At 38.4% G+C, this 21615-nt stretch overlaps 1 protein-coding gene across 1 annotated transcript; it reads right to left on the bottom strand.

Moving 5' to 3' along the window:
* Positions 1–1213: 1213 nt before the first annotated feature.
* On the bottom strand, positions 1214–4111 carry LOC149838782 (tetraspanin-8-like). Its single transcript, XM_090006803.1, has 2 exons — positions 3329–4111; positions 1214–1864 (listed from the first exon to the last, which is right to left on the bottom strand). The coding sequence occupies exons 1-2, from the start codon at positions 3830–3832 to the stop codon at positions 1553–1555; spliced, it is 816 nt and encodes a 271-aa protein (XP_089862929.1). The 5' UTR covers positions 3833–4111; the 3' UTR covers positions 1214–1552.
* Between the last annotated feature and the right edge of the window lie 17504 nt (positions 4112–21615).

A 21615-nucleotide genomic window follows, 5' to 3' on the forward strand; every position in this document is an offset into this window, starting at 1 on the left:
TATATAAAAAACCATTCTACCCTCTTTAATCCAATACCTTTTTTTTTATAGGCGATATCATTGAGATTTGAACTTGCAACGTCCCAACATCATTGAGATTTGAACTTGCAACGTCCCAACATAAGATGACGTGCACTAGCTGCTCCTACCCCTAACTGACAGGGATCTGCTTGACCTCAGCCTTCTCCGCCAGAAATTAAAAAAGTAAAAACCATTTTTACCCTTTTTCATTCGATACTTTTTATTTTTATAGGCAAGCTGGGGTTAGGCAGACCCTTACCAATTATACTAACTCGCAACGTTCCAATACAAAGTGAGGCTCCTACCACACAAGTGGAGCCCTAATTGAAGAAATATTGAACAAAAGTTTCATTTTGACATGGAAACATTGCGTCCACGCATTCATATTTGAAAATCTGAAGGTAAAAGTAAAACAGTGAAGAAAACCTAAGCCACTAGAACCAAAGTCCACCACAGCTAAACAAGTTAGAGCTTTCTTTGAACGATATGACCAACAGGGCGGCTCTGCTTGTGTGGTAGGGGCAGCTAGTGCACGTCCCAGGTTCAAAACCCAATGGTAACCCAACTAGCCTTAAAAAATAAACAAAAGTGTTGGAGGATATGATGGTTTTGAATTTTCTACCATTTGGGTATAAGATATTAAGATCGCATTCACATGAGATCATACGTCAATGTTAATATGCGTTGCCGTTGCTTCTTCAGAAGATCACTGTGACGAGGAGCAACACATGTGGGTTGGGGTTGGGGGTTGACATTGACGACCGTTAAATTTTAAAGTTCAAAGCATCTCACGATACAATAATTTTGTGCTGGCTTTCCTCGTTCCCACAACCCAATGCAATTTGAAGCAGGAGAAATCAAATTGATTAGCATACAACAAGAACAATCTCCAGAAAGAGATCTTTTCTACCTAGTAACTAACGACATACAAGAACTGATACACCAAGAATAATAGCCAGCAGCAAAATACCAAAAAAGTAGTCTGGCAGCTATATAGAGAGAGAGGGAGAGAGACTCTAGTAAGCAATCTGCTAAAATGCCATCTGAATGTATACAAAGGATCTCAAAGAAAAACAGTAGAAAAACCAGAAGAGACACCGATCTACCAAGGAATATCACACAAGAATACGCTGTTCCACCAAGAATAATAGCGAGCAAGCCACCAAAATGTAGACATGAGAGAGAGATTCTCTTAAGTAACAATATGGTATATAATACTCCAAATATACTTAACAAAACAAAGATCAGTCTGCTAAAATGCATACATCAGGATGTATATAGTCTATAAACACAATAAATCTCAAAAAAAAAAAAAAAGACACCACATCATCAAGCAAAGAGAGAGAGATTCTCTTTAGTAACAATACGGTATATAAAACTCCAAATATACTAACAAAGCGATGGTCACTGCTAAAATGTACACATCAGGGATGTAAACAAAAGAAATAATTTCAAAAGAAAAAACGGGGAACAGAAAACAAGACACCACCGCCAAGTAGAGTGAGAGAGAGAGAGAGAGTAGGGGATGTGCTCAAGGGTAGCCCTTGAAACGAGGGTAGGAGTTGTCTTCTCTGTTATTCCTGAAAGCGCAGCAACCAACGGAGTAGACGATAATGAGGAAGATGAGGAAGATGATGTTCACCACCGCCACCTTCTTCCAATCGTTCTTGAGGTTGGCCAGGACGCCTGCCTTGCAAGAATTGCAGCTGTAGCACAGAACGGTGGGGGTGTTATCCCATGTGCTGCAATCAGAGTCTAAGACCGCCAAGTCCCCGCTCTTGGTCCAGTTGGTAGGACTCACGTATTGGAAGTTGCAGCTGCTTGGTGGCTTGCAGCATCCCGACTGCAAAAAACAGAAGGCTCTGTCATTAAATCTCTATAAACAAAACAAACCCCAATTAAGAAAAAAAATCTCCTCATTAAAGACTGAAGAAGGATCATCAACTACGCCTTCTTCCCAAAACAATTGGGGTCAGCGATATGAACAAAAAAGAAAATCATTCTGGGTCCTCCACATGAATCCTTCTCCTCCAAACATTTCTATCCAATGCCATGTCCTCGGTGAGGTTCAAAGCCTTCATATCCTTTCCTATCATCTCCATCCAAGTCTTTTTAGGCCTACCTCGACCTCTTTTGACTAATATATTTTTCCATTTGTCCATCCTAATGAAGAAGGATCATGATGAGAAAAAAAGACTCGAAATTTTATGTGTTTGGTTTTGTGGATAGAAAAAAACAGCCCCAAAAAAACAGAATGATCAAATTTATGTGTAAAATATAAGCCAGGGTTCGTTCTCGAGTAATCAGGACATGACAGAGAGCATCACAATCGACATGAAAAAATAAGAGGGTAAAAAACGCAAAAAAAAAAATGATTTTTGAAACAAACCCCCTAATTAGAAATTGGGTGTCTGCATCGAAATACCAAAAAAAGAGTTGGTGGGAAAAGAAGTTCATCCGGTTTTGTTTTCTTATAGGATAAACCCAAAAAAAATCCAAAATCTGATTTTTAAAGACGAATCAGTTTCCCTTTTCTTGTTTCCCACTTTTCAAAAATCCGGTGTGCAAAGGCGTGGGAATAGAAACCAACCCATACAAGGATTCTGGAACAAAATTTTGGGGAAAGCACTTGTTTAAAAAGAAATAAATCTAAACCCCCCCAACTAGAAATTGGGTCTCTGCATCGAAATACCTTTGCATTTATTTTATTAACCCAAACAGAAGAAGAGAACTCATCAGTGAAAGAAAAGAAAAACTTAGAAGATAAACTAGTTTAGAAAAACAAAAAGAAGAATTAGAAAAAAAAGACAACAGATCCCCACAACATCAATACCTACAACTTACCAAAAACCCTGATAATATACAAATCTCCGGAAACCTGATGAAAAAGATCCCCTCCTTGTTTCATATCCTTAAATCCAATAAGAAAAAGGGATTCCAAATGTAAAAGCAAAAAGTCATCAAAAAAGAGGCGGTTTCAACAAGATGAGCCAATAAGTAAATGGTTTCTCCAAAAGCAGGCCAAAACAAAGACACCCTATTTTCATATTTCTCCATGAACACCTAGAAAAAACAATCTAGAGAGACATGGTTTCAACAAGACGAACAAATAAGTATATGGTTTCTCCAAAAGGAGGCCAAAAACAAAGAAACTCTTCTCATGTTTCTCCATGAACACCTTGAAAAACAAATATATATATATATATATAGAGAGAGAGAGAGAGGCAACAAAAAAGAAAAAAACAACCCCAGAAACCATGAGAAGAGAGGGAAAGGGAGGAAGAAACCAAGGCAAGCTCCCCAGTACCTGAATGGGCGAGAGATTCTCAGAGTAGAACTGCGAGGCCTGCTCGTCGACACCACCGACCATGCTCTGGCAGACCTTGCCGTCTTGCAGGCAGCTCATGATCTTGGCCCAGTTCTTCTGGCTACTCACCCTCTTCTGCAGCCAGTTGGAGTAGTCCCCAAGCCTATACTCCTTGTAACCCCGCCCGGAGACCACCTGGCCCACCCCTTTGTTGGTGACGACGAAGGCGAAGATGGTGAAGCAGAAGAGGAGGACGATGAGGACGAACATGACGAGGAGATAGATCCAGAGGAGCCAGGAGACCCTGCACCAGGCGCCGACGAGGCCGGCGAGGGAGACCAGGACAAGGAAGACGCCGAGGGCGATGACGGGCTTCTCGAGGAACTTCTCGCAGTCGGTGCTAGCGCGGTGGCTGAGCCATATGCCGGCGCCCAGTATGGGGATCGACAGCAGGAGGGTCACCAAGTTGAGGATGCCGACGAGGCTGTTGCTGATCCGAACCATGGTGGCCGACGCCCGATGGGGTTGCTGCAGAATCAATCAGAGAGGGAGAGGTACAACAATTATAGAAGCAAGAGAAAAAAAGATGTAGACGGGAGACCGCACCGAAACCCCCACTTCTTTTACTTCTTTTATTGTTAGAGAGAGAGAGAGAGAGAGTTGCTGATTGAATTCATGTTTTGGAGCATTCCATCCCATGTATTTATATTTTATATACGTTTGGAGGAAACTTCTTGGGCTTCACCTAAACGTGTTAGGTGGAGGAGAGAAACTTTCCTCTCTATCCATCTCTCTCTTTATTATATATTTATTGCCCTTTACTGTCTCTTCTGTGTAGCTTTTTACACCTCGCTCTTCACCCCTCTATCTATTTTCTATGTTGCCCCTTTCTCCTCTGTATTGCCCTCAACTCTCTTTCTCTCTCCTGTATAGTGTCTTTTACACTTCACTTTCTTCCCCCTCATATCTATTGTCTACATTGCCCATTCCCCTTCCATCCTCACCTCTCTATATCGCCCTTTACACTCTCTCTCTCTCATCAAAACATGGGATTTTTGTCTATGACCCAAGCATTGTAGTTGATCTGTCCAAGTTGCACTCGTTTAATCGAAGTCTGTATTGGCCAGCGAGTCCTTCAACAAAAGGGAGATGACATGTGGTTAATTTTTATTATTTCTCAAGTCTAGATTGAGTAATGTTTGCAATGGTAAGGTCAGATCTAAATTGAGTCATAGCTAATAGAAGTTTCGATTAATACTATGTGGACAGAAGGGAACAGAGACAGCGGACCCATAATTGGGTGATGATGATGTTTGGATTGTTTTAAGTTTAGGAGTTTGACCAATAAAATCAGTTGCAATATAAAATACTTGGCTTTTGTAATGTAAACTCTTTTGTGATGGTAAATAAGATTATTTTATCAAGATCAATGATTTTGTAAAAGTCTGAAAAAGGGTAATCAAGCATAAAAAAAAAATAGGTTCAAATTCTATGGGTCACTCTTTGTGCAAGCCGAACTGTGGCCAGTCTCTTGGGGGCAAAGAGTAGGCCAACTGAATTTACTTTGGCAGGATAACGACTGTAAGTACGGCAGGCAAAGCCAGTGTGGTTAGGTCTTTGATCTTGCCGGAGGTTTATCGACGTGTGGGTTCCTCGTGTAAATATAAAAAAAAATATCATAATATTTTTTTCTTACTTTTTCTAAGTGCACAACAGCACACCAGTACAAAAAAAAACCTGTGTTTTATGATAGATTTGAACTGTTAGATGTGTTTAATATGCTCAATTTAGTGAGAATTGATTCTTGAATGATGTTTTTTCAAGGAAAACTGTGATTTTATGAGCTGAAAAAAACTGATGTAGCCATTGATTTTGGATCACCGAAAATCCCTTTATACAGGTCAGATTCCGGTGATCCAAAAGTCAGTTCCCACTAAACAAAACCTATAGATCACATCAGAAAAATCACAAAAAAATATGATTTTTGAAGGGGCCTAACGGGGCAAAACGAGAAAAGGACAGCATCAGTGCATTACTCTTTAAGTTTAAGGGTTTGACATATAAAATAGGCTGTAATCTAAAATAATTAGCTTTTGTTATAATATTGTAAACTTTTGGTGATGGCGAATAAGATTGCTTTAAAATTTAATGATTTTGTCAAAGTTTGAAAAGGAGTTATCAAACATGATTTTTACTCTTATTTTTCTAAGTGCACACTAGCACATCACTGTAAATAAGGGTTTGGAGCAAGATCAGGCCAAAATAAACCTGTGCTTTCATAGTGACAAATATTTATGAAAATGTTGCGATAATATCGTAAGAAATTGCTTGAAAGTTTAAAACGGTAATTTCTCATGAGATTTTTAAAATATCATGAGTTTTATGAAAAAACATAAATACCGTGATTTAAACATGATATTTATGTTTTAAATGGTCATTTATCATGAAAAAACATGTTTTTTTAAATAATTTTTATTAATAATTTCTTATAAATTCTTTTAAATTTATTTTTTATTGCTGAGATTTTGCCAAAAAATGCAAGATTTATGAAACATTTTCAAATTCTCGCTAGTTTTTTAAAAAGGAGATTTTTTCGTTTTTAACGTTTCACGATCACTCCTTACCTTAATATTTTAAAACGCCCACGATTTCAGCTTTCAAATAGTTCAATAGAACTCAAATTTTGATAAATATGTGAAGGGCCATATCCAATATCGTTGCATCACTGCATCACTTTAAGTATTCGCGTATATATATGCAGCACCATTGCATGGTGGGCATGCAGACACCTATTTAACAGTCATCCACCTTGGCACTTTTCAAGATGGGTGAATGTTGAGATGGATGGACATCAGCAGCGGAGTAAGCATGCAGCACTGCTGCATAAAACTGACCTCAGAAAATAAAGTGCACGATTAAGTGTAACTTGGTCAACCAACTCAAAACTCAAAAAGACTAATCAAGTACCAGGTCAAATCACGCGTTTTTTTTGTTTTTTTTACTTACAAAACACACACCTAACTTTAACTTATTCACAAGCACATATCTAACTTTTGAATGAAAAGTCAGGTGTATATGTTTTTTTTTTATTATTTATAACCTTAAGAAACTGCACCGGGCACCAAGGCCTAGTGCTGACTTAGCCAGCCATGCCAACAGCATAAAACTCCGAGGCAATGACCCATGCCCCTTGGGCCTATACTAAGGGTAGCAATTTGTGACACGACCTGCCAACCCGCTTCTTAGTCAGGTTCGGCTTTAGCGTAAACGGGTTTGTGTCGTAAACGGGTTTGTGTCGTAAACGGGTTGACCCACCTAACCCATTTATTAAACAGGTCGGGTTCGTGTTAGGGGTATGTCAACCCACCAACCCGTTTAATAAACGGGTTAGGCTGGCGGGTCAACCCGTTTACCTGAACCCAACCCGCCCGCCAACCCATAAACTTTTCAATGTAAAACCCTAAACCTGCCCCGCCAACCCGTTTACCTGACCTGTTTATTAAACGGGTTAACCGTGTCATGTCGAGTTACCCGTTTAATAAATGGGTCAGGTTTGTGTTTGCCACAACCGACCCGTTTAATAAATGGGTCGGGTTCGTGTTGAGGTATGCTGACCTGCCAACCCGCCAACACGACCTGCCAACCCGACCCGATTGCCACCCCTAGCCTATACTACATATTGGCTTGCTCAGAAGGACGATGCCCACTAGAATCAAACCTTGACTGCCAGTCAAGGCCCCCACCCCACTAGGTCAACAGCTCTTGGGGCTAAGTGTGTATTTATAAATAGCACACAAGCATGTTTTTGTTATATATATATATATCCGTTATCCCAATCATGATTTTTCAATTAGGAGAAGTAATAAAAAAAAAAGAAAGGGCCTTTCCTTTTGAGGCTTGTTGTAGGTGAAAAGACTTGCTGAGAAGGGTAATATAGCTCACTAATTTTCTTAGAATTGGAGGGTGATATATATATATATATATATATATATATATATATATATATATATATATATATATATATATATATATATATAGAGAGAGAGAGAGAGAGAGAGAGAGAGAGAGAGAGAGAGTAACAATGAATGGTTTTTTCATCCACTATTACTGGATGAGCATGATTGGCGATGCTTTTTTATTTTGCGTAAAACATATGAGCGTACAATCAGCGACGCTCTTTTATTTGGAGTAAAATATATGATTTAGCGGCAGTTAAGAACCACACTAAATCACTACTTTGTGTGATTTCATTTAAAATCGAACCCTCCAAGAGCGTCTGCAGGATTGCCTGGTAATTCGGCATCTACTATTAAGCTCAATCATATATATATATAACCATAAGCTTGGTTTGAACATCATCAAATTATGAGCTGAGAGGTGGTGATGGTATAAAGTATAAACCCTACAAGTAGTCTCTCCCTGCCCACCAAACATAGTTTTCTATTAGCTTCGGCCTTGCCCCTAGATACACAGCTCCCTTCAACTTGAAGGCATCAAGTCAACTCACCTAACTAGGTGGGTGGGGCAAGTCCTACTCTTGTGAGGCCATCAAGAAATAAAAAAATAAATAAATATTTAGACACGCTCTGGTGATCTTAGAAAGGTAGTTTTATTAAGTAGATCTATGAATAGATACTGACGCGGTTGCGTGCTTCTCATGCATGATGTATCGTGATCAGGTGAAGTTGGTCAACTCATGGGACTCCTTTTCATCCGGTCGGTGGTTTAGGGGCAAAATCGTCATTTGAATGAGGGAAGAGATTCAAAGTTCCCAATATTCACGGCGTTATCTTAAATAATGCAGATAAGGTCGTTCATATTTCTCAATAGTTATAATATGCGGCAGGCCCTCACATTGCTTCCATATGAGCTCGTTGATTATGTGTGAGAACCAACAAAAAGAAAGGTCCATTCCGTATATACCATCAGATACCGAAGATCCACATCTCGCCCACATTCAATTGGGATCACGATTCCACAGAAACGGAATCGGACCCTCCCTCGGGAACTGTTTTCCTAGAAAACCCAGAGCCAGCGTGTATTTTGGCGCGCCCATCGAGGGTTTTCTGCAAAAACCACATTTTTGGCTGTTTGTGTCATCACTGTAGGCCCTGCAGAAACGAACGCCCATCGATGCATTTCCGCAAAAAACACTCATTTTCCATGACACACAAATGTAGCCTTAGGGGGCGTAGCTTTTACCGTGAAGCTCTCTTTCCACTGAAGATGAGTCCGACCCGACTCCACAGGGGAATTCTTTTCTTGTGCTAGGTTTTTAACATCTGAACAATAGAGCAGATTAATAGACTTACCTCAGCCAAGATGTATCGGACAGAAAGGCATAATAAGTTTATTGATACATAAAACAAATAAGAGTGGTTTCATATTCAATCTGGGCCTCTGAATTAAAATTTGCAAGAAATGAAAACTTATCCATATCTGAAAATTACAAATTACAATTTCATGTCCCTTCAATATACTCAATTAAAAACTGCCTAACAAAAATGAGTATAAGATAATATGAAACTGATTGTCATTCATATTTTCAAAGTGGGTTTGGTTTCAAACTGAATGGCCCAAATGTCATAGTAGAATACCATATCCAAATGTGATAGGTCAAAATTACATTGATTTTAATGTGAAACAAATAAAACCAGTGAGTCTACCAACCGGACTCCGCTTGTCTGGTAAGAGCAACTAGTGCACGTCACCTTGTGTTGGGACGTTGCAAGTTCAAATCCCAATGGTATCGTTGTATAACTGGTAGGGGTCTGCCTAAACCCAGCATGCCTTAAAAAAAAAAGGTAAAACAAGTTAGGTAAGTCCCATCCCAAACGTAGTTCCAAATTTATTTATCCAGTCCTAAGATTGATCCAGCTAGGACCCTTCACCTCTCATTGCAAAAGCTCTTTTACTTCAACAATTAGTTCGTTCATCTCTTTGGTCGTTTCCTGGATTAGGTGGAGATATGATAGTCAGATTGTTGTTTATATATATATATATATATATATATATATATATATATATATATATATATATATATATATATAGAGAGAGAGAGAGAGAGAGAGAGAGAGAGAGAGAATAGGTGCTTAATGGTTTTTTCTGCTCTTCTGGTGTTTTTTTTTTTTGCAGTTTTGATCCTATCAATGTGTTGGGCAGGAATCCACCTGGATCATGTATTTTCTATGAAAAATGATACTTGAAGCCTTGAAAATTTACAAAGATTTTGGACTGTTGATTGTTTGAATCTTATAAAAACCTACTCATGTGTCAGAATCGAGCACTTAGCTGATCCCTATAAAATCAATTTCATAGATCACAACTGTATGGTCAGGTTTTTAAAAAATAAAATGAAAAAACCCTGAAAAACTCATTATATATATATATATATATATAAACTTGACTTAACTCTTTGATCCGTTTGCATCCCTATTTTTGGTATTTTGAAGACATGCAAAATATTTCAATTTGTATAAGAAAAAGCTAAAAAGGAGTAAGTTCCTGTGTTTCCACCCAACTTCAAGATTATTGGAAAGCCCTGAAGTGTTGTAGACGGAGAAGAATGTTACGTGGGATTTTACAAATTGGAAATTAAAAAAAAAAAAAAGGAAGGACAAATTAAGGATATGGGGAAAATAAAGAAATGTTATCAAGGTTAAAACAGTTTTTTTTTTTTAAACAATTATGAGGGTATAATAAAGATTTGGGAGTGAGCATTTGAACTGTCACATTAAGAACTAACACCAGATATGATTTTGGTTAACCATTGATATAATAAACAAAGTATTCACCTGAATTATCATTTTTTTTAGGCATGAATCTGAATTATCACAAAAAGCTGGATATGTTTTTTGTAAATAACCCTACATATTTCTAGGCAAAGAAACATATTTCAAACATCCTTTAAATGTTTTAATGTGGAGAACCTGGACACTTAATGGGCCTGCTTCCCTAGGAGGTAAAACTCCCGGTTGAGTTGATCACCACCCAACCTTACATGGCCCAACCGTGATAAAGCAACAACAGCCCCCATGTGCCAGTGGGATTCGATCCTGGGTCTACAGCTTGGTGCACCCGCCGCTTGAGTTGGTAGTCTTTGTTACATTTTTTTCCCTAGTCTTAGAGATCACAAATTATTGTCTGCGCAGTGTCCTTCCACAGTAAAGGAATCGGACCACCCACCCACCCACCCACGGAAATGGTTTCCGTGGTAATGAAGGGGGTGGGGCATTGATTTTGGGGTCGCTTTTCTGCGAGAAAAAGCTTGCCAAAATTTGTATAACTACTTTTGGGCCCGGGGAAATGCTTCGTGCTTTATGTGTGTTTCTGCGGAAACCTCCCCCTTTTCCATTGGTTTTTTGATTGGACGTTCACACGAATTCTTGGATAATGTAGAAACAGATTTTTCCATCTTTTGCAAGTTTTATCATTTTCTAAAGCTTATACCAGCCCAAGTGAGTGATCAATGATTCATAGTGGCACGTTTGATGGCGCAGATAATAAGTCAGACAAAACATTTTGTCCTGTTTCGATATGGGTCCACGGACACCTTCAAACTCTTTAAAGTTTGTCTCCATTATTATTTCACACTTAATCCTAAGCTTTTCTGTCAATAAAAAGTTGACCGCCTTTTGGCGCATACCTTCTTATCGCACCATCAAATACACCCTAAAGTGTGGGTGAGATAAGATTAGGCCTTATCTGAGTATATCCCACATGCATTCCAAACAATAGGCATTTCTCCCAACATGTGCATCCAAACACAAGCATATGGTTGTGGTTTCTCACCCTTTTGTTTTCACCTTCAAAAATCTTCTCCATCAGCTCTTTTCCACAAATCTGGTTATATAGATATAATATCTATGATCAAATCTTTTCCAAGTGTACATAGGATTTTATAAGGATCTAAAAAACAATATTCTGAATTTTCTGGTATTCTTTATACCATAAAATCTTACTTACATATCAAAAGAGTTATATCTAAGTAGGGGTGGCAATAGGGTCCGGCTGGCGGGTCGGGTCGGCGGGTTAGCATACCTCAACACGAACCCGACCTGTTTATTAAACGGGTCAGCTGTGGCAAACACGAACCCGACCCATTTATTAAACGGGTAACCCGACACGACGCGGTTAACCCATTTAATAAACAGGTCGGGTCGGGTAAACGGGTTGGCGGGAGGGTCGGTGTCGGGTAAACGGGTTGACCCACCCGCTAATCCATTTATTAAACGGGTCAGCCGGGTTGGCGGGTCGGGTCGGGTAAACGGGTTGACCGGCCCGCCTAACCCATTTATTAAACGGGTCAGCCGGGTTGGCATACCCCTAACACGAACCTGACCCGTTTAATAAACGGGTTGGCGGGTAGTGTCAGATTTTGCCACCCCTATATCTAAGGGCCAATCTGAAGGTTTTATACTATGAAAATCACGGGGCGGTCGATTTAGTGATAGGACCAGACCAGATGTCCCGCCAAAACTTCTTTATTTGCTTACATAATGAATTGGATCTAATTAGGTTCTGATATCCAAGTTAGGCAAAAATTTATTCTTTTTAGAAATATATTGCGAATTACAGGTAAACTTGACCGGATGGGAGTCAAAGAAGGGCTCCCAATATCCAATTATATCTCAGGTTGTGAACCATATATATATATATATATATATATATATATATATATATATATATATATATATATATATATATATATATATATATAAGAGTAGGTGATAGTTGCCTATTAATTTTCTGGCTTATCGGGCTTTCGAAGTGTTTTTCTATGTTTTTCTTAAATTTGACCATTTAGATGTGTTCTACATGCTTGATTTTATATAAATCCACTATTGAATTGTTCGATTAAGACACACATGCAGGTTTATATAAGGTTTAAAAACTGATGATGTAAGGTTTTTTAAAATATTCAAAACTTAAAACTGAATTTTTTTTTTATCAAAAAACATGATCCTGCAATTGTTTCCTATCAAATCGACCATGCTGAACTAATGCAGGAGCAAAGCAGCGACAATTCAAGTCCATAAGGGATCCATTTAGATTCAGTTTAGTTTATGGTGATTTGAGCTTAGATTTGAATATTTTTTATCAAGCAATAGATCCATCTAAGATCCAATTAAAATTAAGGTTTCTTGATTGATTGTTATTCCAGTTATTTCTTTAATTTTATGAATTAAATTATTATTGAATTTCTATTATCACTGTTTTCATAGTTCAATTTGCAAAGGAGTAGGGTAACATAATTTTTTTTGTGTCCTTGATATCAAGAGTGCATCACAAACACATCTGCACGGTCTGATTTGCGAAAAATTGCCTCAAAACATTCGTTCACTCGAGGTAGGCTGACGATAGGCTAGAAACGTGGTAGGCAGCTACCAAGACAAAGTGTTTTGTCATGTTAATATCAAGTTTAAAACACCATATTTTCAAAACTCACCATATTTTGATATTATCGCGTTTTTCGGTATAATTTTACCCTTTGAAGATTTCTTGATTTTTTTGTGAAATTTTCAAAAGTATTTGTGACTATGTTGATCAGTAACATTCGATCCAGGGCCTTCAGCTTGAAACAGAACACTGCTGACCACACGAATAACCACCACGGTGGTAGTTTATGTCAGTGTTGTGAGAGGCATACGCCTCAGTACTTGAAGTGTATGCCTCACAGGCGAGGCGCACGCTCAAGGTACTCAGGCGCACACTCAGTACCTGAAGCGTCAGTGCCTCCTCCGATCTGTGGCTAAAACCGAAAACAATTACACAATGAGCAGAGGAGGATATTCCAGCGAGATTTACGGTGGAATTTCTTCTCTTCGTGGCCTGAAATTGGATTTACTCGCCAGGAAAAAAGCAAGACCTACTCTCTTGATCATGAAGCTTACGCCTCGCTTCATAACATGTTCAACGTCTCGCTTCGCCTCATCGCATTTAACAACCTTGGTTTATGTAGTACCGAGTCTCATGCATTTAGCGTTTAAAATAGTCTCGTATCATAATTGTCTTAACCAAAAAAAATATAACCCTCTCGAATTTTCATGATTGATGGTCACATTGAGATCACAAAAATTGTCAACAATCCCTCTGTTTCTCCCTTCCTGACCAAACAAAAGAATGTAGAAGGTGATGGCTTGGCTTGATCGTCTGTTCTTGTGGACTCAGATGCTTTAACTGACTAAGCACATACACCCATGCACCCAAAATAGGAAGGGCCAATGTTACTAAATTCTGTTTGATTCTTAGTTAGAGGTGGGCATTGGTCTCGCCTGGCCTGGCCCAGACCCGTTTAGAGCTCGGCTCATCGAGTTTTAAGTGCAGCCCAGCCCAGAGATGACCTGGACCATTTATTAATGTGTCAGTTTGAGCCCGGTTCTTGATGGGCTCAAGTTTGAAGCTCAGCCGTTTACCTGGCTCATTGGCTCCCAATGGTCAAGGTTTTACGGGTCGGTCCAGCCTGGCCCTAATCCATTTGTAGGTTACTTTCTAATAAAGTTCATATATAAATTAATTCCTATAATACCAAAAGCAATGAATTAAATAAAAGATCAATGCACCCATTTAATTATCTTTTTATTTCTCATATAATCCAATACAACTAATTAGGTAAATAATAAAAGTTATAAGTTACTATGCAATCAGCTACTAAAAAAGTTAATTAGGTAGCTCAGGCATGATAGCCCATGGGTCAATCCGTTCCCAGCCCATGTATATAACGGGCCACAGCTTAAAATCTTGACCCAAACGCGGCCCATGGTGGGTCATGTTGTTGAAAACCGATAAGTATTACAGCTGGGATTAGCTTGATGTTTATCTTATCGTTGTAACCTGTCTTCCTTATTTTTTTTTTGGGACCTTGGTTTCCCTTTTTATCTTGAGGCTACCGAACTAACCGTGGGTTTATCTCAACACCATAGAAAGATATAAATTTGTAATCTGGTTGAGAGAATGCAATGAGAAAAAGATCAGCATCTGCTATTGCAGCTGCATCGTGGATCTAGGTCCCTTGACCGAACCACGTTAAAATTCAACTATGTTCTTCTCTAGTTCTTTTCTACATGGTATCAGAGTAGCCTCGTAGACGTTTCTAAAAAGGAGTAGCTACTATCGTTCCTTCCATGGCGAATCAAAATCAAGAATCCGCTATGACCAACCAGACGACAAATACTGAGAAAGTCGTGATTCAAGAATAGGTAACACCAAGCCTCAAGATTACTTCAATAATTGCTGAATGGTACGAATTATCTGCCCTGGTCTAAATCGGCAACTTTATATTTAAGTGGAAAATTTAAGTTGGGCTTTGTCAATGAAAAAAATTTTATGCCCCCTTTGGATGATTCAAAATTTGATGAATGGAAATCCTCCAATGATTTAGTTATGGCATGGTTATTAAACTCCATGGAACCCAGAATAGCCGAGGGATTCCTTTTTCTCAACACTGCTCAAGAAGTGTGGGAAACGGCACACGATTTTTATAGTGAACACAATTATGTTGCTTGTATGTACCAGATCACTCAAGACATTCATGAACATAAAAAAGCAGCCAATATGCCTTTTTGTGAATATCTCAGCAAACTAGGAAGTATGTGGGACGAGTTAGACACGTTTACCAACGTTGTTTCTGACTCACGTACGGTCTCTTCATAAACTGAGATAATAGGAAAAAAAATTCAGCTTCTTGCAGGACTAGATCCTAGCTATGAAGTTCTAAGGAGCCAGATCCTTGTGAGCACCGAACTCCCTGCTCTAAGTAATATTTGCTCCATGATTATGAGAGAAGAGTCAAGACGTCGAGTGCTGAATATTCAGAAAAATCAGAAAGGATCAGAAGAATCCATCGATAAGGCAGTCTTCATTGCTTCTAGACATGATGATCGTAATATCAAGAATAAAGGGAAACACTCTTTTTGCTCTCACTGCAAAAAAAGACATACAAAAGATAAGTGTTGGATATTACATGGGAAGCCAACAACAGCTAAGACGGGAAAAGATAAAGATACCCAATCAGCAAAAGCAGCGCACATTGAAGTTCTGGTGACTATGGAGGCCATTACCGGATTACTCAAAAGCTTTGGTCTGAGTCACAACAACCAACAAAACATTGCAGCCTCAACCTTCACCACTACTGATCCAGGTAACTCATTTGGAAAAATGCATGAGTGGATAATCGACTAAGGTGCATCTAGTCATATGATGAATACGGTATCGGTTCTAAAAACTTTTGAACCTACATACAAAAAGGAAGATGTTACAATAGCTAATGGTGATCACATCAAAATAGAAGAAAAAGGAAAAACATATTTTCTGAATACGAAAACCAATTTTGAAGTCCTTTATATGCCACGACTAGCATCTAATCTCTTATCTGTGTCCAAAATTACACAAGAACTGAACTACAATGTGGTTTTCTCACCTACTAATGTGATCTTTCAGGATCGGTCGACGGGGAAGAAGATTAGTGAAGGGACTCTAAGGCAAGGTCTCTACCTTATTAATAAAGATGAGAGTAAGGATGCAGCCATGGCAACTTGGAGAAGACATAGCGGGGACGTCTGGCATATGAAGCTTGATCATCCATCTAAAAAAATTCTTTTAAAGTTATTTCCCAATCTTATGTTTGATTGTCACTTATGTGAAACATGTCGTTATGCAAAAATGTTCAGACCACCCTTTCCTGATTCAGATAACAGAACAAATAAATCATTTGATCTTATTCACTCTGACGTGTGGAGGCCAGCCCCAGTTGATTCAAGAATGGGATATAAATATTATTTATCCTTTATTGATGACTTCACAAAGATGACATGGATATATCTTATGAAATCAAAGAGGTTTTTGGAAAATTAAAGTTTTTTTATGCCATGATAAAAAATCAGTTTGATACTACTATTAAGGCCCTAAGAACTGATAATGGATCAAAATACAAAAATGTCAATTTTGAAAACTTTGAAAACTCAACTGGTCTGGATCATCAATTCACGTGCACTGGTACACCCCAGCAGAATGGTGTTCAGAACAAAAAAATTGACACCTACTTGAGGTTACTAGATCACTGATGTTCCAAATGAATGTCTCAAAAAAATTCTGGGTCGATGCTCTTATGACTGCCTGCCACTTGATAAATCAGATTCCAAACTCATTTGAAAAAATCCCAATAGAAATCCTAAAAGGGCACAAAGTTAATCTTAACTATTTGAAAGTATTTGGGTGCACAGTTTATGTTATGATTCCTAAGACTAACAAAGATAAACTTAGTCACAGGGCTCGAAAATGTATCTTCTTAGGCTACGCCACAGGAAGAAAAGGATATTGATGCTATTGTCCAAAAGAAGACAAGTTATTCATATCCAGAGATGTCAGTTTTGACGAGAATGAACCATATTTCAGCCACCCAGATAACTCAACTTGGAAACATGGAGAGTTGCCATTACCATCCTTGAATATCTATGATGATTTTATATATCAAGGCATAGAACAGACGCCAAGTCCAGAACTGGGATCAATCACATGTGATTCTGAAGAAATAGGTGATATTCAAAGCGGTGAATATTCTCAGTTAAGACGGACACAAAGGATCACTCGGCCTCCTGGTTATCTCTCAGACTATGTCACTCACCTGGCCAGCACTGCTCATCCCATCGGCAAACACATCTCTTACACTCATCTGCCAAACAGGTACGTAACTTATTTAAGTCGTATTTCTGTTGAATATAAACCTCGTTCATATGAAGAAGCTAAACATAATCCTGTCTGGAGTCAAGCTATGAAAGAGGAAGTAACGACACTTCACAAAAATAAAACTTGGGAAATAATTACTCTCCCAGAAGGGAAAAAGGTGGTTGGTTGTCGATGGGTGTACAAAATCAAACATAAAAGTGATGGGACGATTGAGAGATACAAAGCCCGTCTTATGGCCAAGGGCTACACTCAAACTCAAGGGCTTGATTACGAAGAGACTTTTGCAGCAGTTGCAAAAATGAGTTCAGTTAGAATAATTTTGTCTATCGCATGCAATTTCAACGGGCCCTTATTCCAACTTGATGTAAAAAATGCCTTTCTACAAGGAGACCTAAAAGAGGAAGTATACATGAAACTTCCTCCCGGGCATCCAAGTGAAGAAAATAAATCATTGGTTTATAAACTTCATAAGTCCATCTATGGATTGAAGCAGTCTCCCAGGGCGTGACACGCAAAGCTTAGCAAAGCTCTGGAACAGTTACAATTTTCCAGAAGTGCAACTGATAATTCATTGTTCATAAAAAGAAAAAATGAGGATATTATTCTCATCCTTGTTTATGTAGATGATATTATCATCACAGGGAATAATCTGACCAAAATTTCAGAAACAAAACATGCACTCCACAGATTGTGTGATATGAAAGACCTTGGTTCTCTTTGATATTTCTTGGGAATAGAGGTAGCCTATTCAAGAAAGGGAATATTTCTAACCCAAAGAAAATATGTTCTGGATCTCCTAAAAGAAAATGGAAAAAGTGGATGTAAACCACCAAATACTCTTATTGATAGCTCCCTTAAAGTGCACGATAATCAAGGAGAACCCATTACGGATGTTCAAAGCTATCAAAGACTTGTTGGAAAACTTATTTATCTGACCGTCACCCGGCCAGATATCACACACGCAGTCAGCTTAGTCAGTCAACACATGCAAGCTCCACATCAAATCCATTTGAAGGTTGTTGAAAGGATCCTCTAATACCTTAAAAAAACTCCTGGGCTAGGATTATGGTACAAACAAAATGGGCACTCAAATATTGAAGGATATTCTGATGCAGATTGGGCAGGAAGCATTGATCGGAAGTCGACCACAGGATACTGTGTTTTTGTAAGAGGAAACCTGATATCTTGGAAAAATAAAAAGCAGGGAGTGGTATCCAGATCAAGTGCAGAAGCTGAATACCGGGTCATGGCTACTACTGCAAGTGAACTCACATGGGTTAAAATGTTACTATCTGAGATTGGAATGAAGTATGAAACTCCTATTCCAATGAGGTGTGACAATCAAGCTGCTATTCACATTGCGGTGAATTTAGTCTTTCATGAGCGTACTAAACATATTGAGATCGACTGTCACTTTATCAGAGAGAATGTGCAAAAGGGGAAAATAAGTACACCTTAATTATACAAAAAGCTCCGAACAACTAGCTGATGGTCTAACTAAAGGAGTTCCTAAAGATCAGTTTGAAAAACTCTTAAGCAAGTGGGGTTGTCATTCTATTTACCCCCCACTTGAGGGGGAGTGTTGAAAACCGATAAGTATTACAGCTGGGATTAGCTTGATGTTTATCTTATCGTTGTAACCTCTCTTATTCCTTTTTGGGGACCTTGGTTTCCCTTTTTATCTTGAGGCTACCCAACTAACCGTGGGTTTATCTCAACACCATAGAAAGATATAAATATGTAATCGGGTTGAGAGAATGCAATGAGAAAAAGATCAGCATCTGCTATTGCAGCTGCATCGTGGATGTAGGTCCCTTGACCGAACCACGTTAAAATTTGACTTTGTTCTTCTCTCGTTCTTTTCTACACATGTCGGCTTGGCCGACCTGGCCACACCCAGCCCATTGCCCACTGCTATTCTTAGTCGGGCTTATTTTAAAAAATGTTTTTCTTGTTTCACATCCTAATCCACTTCATACATGTCCTTGTCCATATCCAATTACCTGATAATGTAGGATTTGCTGATGCCCTCGTAACGAAACCGCAATTAAACAGCCCTTTGTTTCTCGTTAGAAATTGAAAACTTTAAGTTCTTAAGCTTTTACCAGCAAAATAAATACATTTATAGAAGTAGAATAGCGTAAACAGCATGAACATAAAAATATATAAAACATAATTTCCATTCTTATCTCAAGATATTGCTGACAAAACCACAATTAAAATTATTGATAATATCACCTCTCTCTCTCTCTCTCTCTCTCTCTCTCTCTCTCTCTCTCTCTCTCTCTCCATAACAGTTTTTCTATTCCTAAATAAACAAGTCAAATACAGCAACCAGATAAGCAGAGACCCCGTTGGTCAAATACAGCAACATTTGGCAACTAGTTTTTTCAAGAAAGCCTTCTTTCAGAGACCCATCATCTTCCTAAATGGACCGTCCTTATATATGACTGCTCTGTTTGGGGACTAGATAAGGATGCCAACAAAGGCTGGATCATGACCCAGACATCTGGATCCAAGTAGAAGTAGAAGGTTCAAAACTGTACTTGGATCTGAACTCAATTCAACGGAACGGATATGGTTAGGGATCCAAATTTTGCACCGTGTTACAGCGTCTAACAAAGAAAATCAGAAACAAGGGTTTTGCATGTAAAAGAACAAACAATTGGATTTCATGTTAACCTGAATACTGGCAGCAACTATATTAGGAACTGCTTCCTCCTAAAGTTAGAAGGGTGCTGCACTAGTTTTCGATGTTCCGACGCATGTTTTGCAAATCAGACCCAGATATATATTCAACATTGTCCATTCCTCAGGTAATGGCTATTAAATTATGTTTTTTTCATTAAAAAACACTATCTTTTGAGTCATGAATCTATAAAATTATGGGCCATTAATTTTGAAACCCTTCAAAAACCTGCTTGTGTCATAATCAGAACCCAGACTCCAAAACCTGTTAAACAAACCATGTATGTAAAGTCAGATTCAGCTCTCTCTCTCTCTCTCTCTCTCTCTCTCTCTCTATCTATCTAGATATATATATATATATATATATATGTGTGTGTGTGTCTGAAAATATATGATGGTTCTGCACCATGATACTATATGGTGGTGCACTCATGTTTGCATAGATTTAGCCATCAATTTGTAAATCTAATTATACAAATGCGACTAACATGATTTATTCACTATATTATGAGGTTTTAACATGTTTAATATGTTATAAGATTTTATTTTTTAGACTGTGAAAATCAACTACTAACAATTCATGAAAAAATTGTTGTTTAAAAATGGTATAAAACATCATGTTTGAGTCAACTTTAATACATAAAAATAATAAATAGAACATAATTAGATTTTTCTTTTAAAGCGTAGATCTGTATAAATCAGGTGTGTCAAAAAACTATAAGAACCGTCATAATATATATATATATATATATATATATATATATATATATATATATATATATATATATATATATATATATATAAATTATCCAGTGCACTCAAGTGCACTGGCACAAGGAAGACTTGGATCGATGTTGGTCTCAAGATGGATGATGAGCCCCAATTTTTAAATCGTTGGATTTATGTACTCATCACGTGGGGACACAAAATACAAGAACATATAAAGTTGTTTGACACCGTCCACAATGTACAAGGACCATGACGTTTTTGTGGGATGAAGCAATATTGGACAGAGATGCAAATCACTATATTAAAGTGATTTTGACCGATCACCTGATTACTTTTTATCGTCAACCCCGGAACGCATCCTTAAGGGGTTGTTTGATTGTGTCCCGTGCATCGCGCATGACACTACAGCCTATTGGATCAAGTATTTTAACAAATGTGGGACACGGCGGACGCGCAGAATACCGTTCGCCGCATTCAGCTTTGGGGATAAACAACGTTTCACTCCTGTTACGAAATAAACAGGGACGGGAGAACACAATTAAAAAAAAACATGCCTCGACAGGGGCGCCCTTCCCTTCTCTCTCTCTGTCTCATCCACTCCGTCAACTCATCGGTCGGCGCTACTACGACCTCATCCATTCTGCTGACTCCATCCTCCTCATGAAGGCCATCTCTGCCAATCTCGGCCGCATTGATGCTGCCATCAGCTCTCTCTCCGGTAGAGATCAGGGCAATGCCAGAGAACATTTGAGAGTTTCTTAATGAATCCATGTTCCTTGATATCTTTGGTTGCGCCATGCCTTCTTTCACAAAGGAGGAAGAAGAGGAGCAATAAGGAAAAGGAAAAAATTGAAGACGATCAAAAGAGGAGAAGGGAGCCCTATGTTGTCAAAGGAAGGGAAGGAGGAGAAGGGAGGACGGCCTCTCGTTAGGGCACGACTCGATAGAATCTTTTCTTAAACTGTGGTTTTCTTATCTGTAAAGGAATAACTGTGTGTGTTTTAGTTCGTTGAATTGAAAGCATGCCCTGTTTGATCTGGAGTTGTTTTTTGTGCATTTCATGTAGTGTAAAATTGACATTCCAAGAGAAAAAAGAAAGGAAAATATAATTGAAAAAAAACAGACTTTTTCCTCATATGCTTCATAGAATCTGGATCTTCTGGATTTCTTAAACCAAACCTGATGAA

Source organism: Nuphar pumila, chromosome 5 (assembly GCF_984573655.1).
Source record: "Nuphar pumila chromosome 5, dmNupPumi1.hap1.1, whole genome shotgun sequence".
In the NCBI taxonomy this organism is placed as follows: domain Eukaryota; kingdom Viridiplantae; phylum Streptophyta; class Magnoliopsida; order Nymphaeales; family Nymphaeaceae; genus Nuphar; species Nuphar pumila.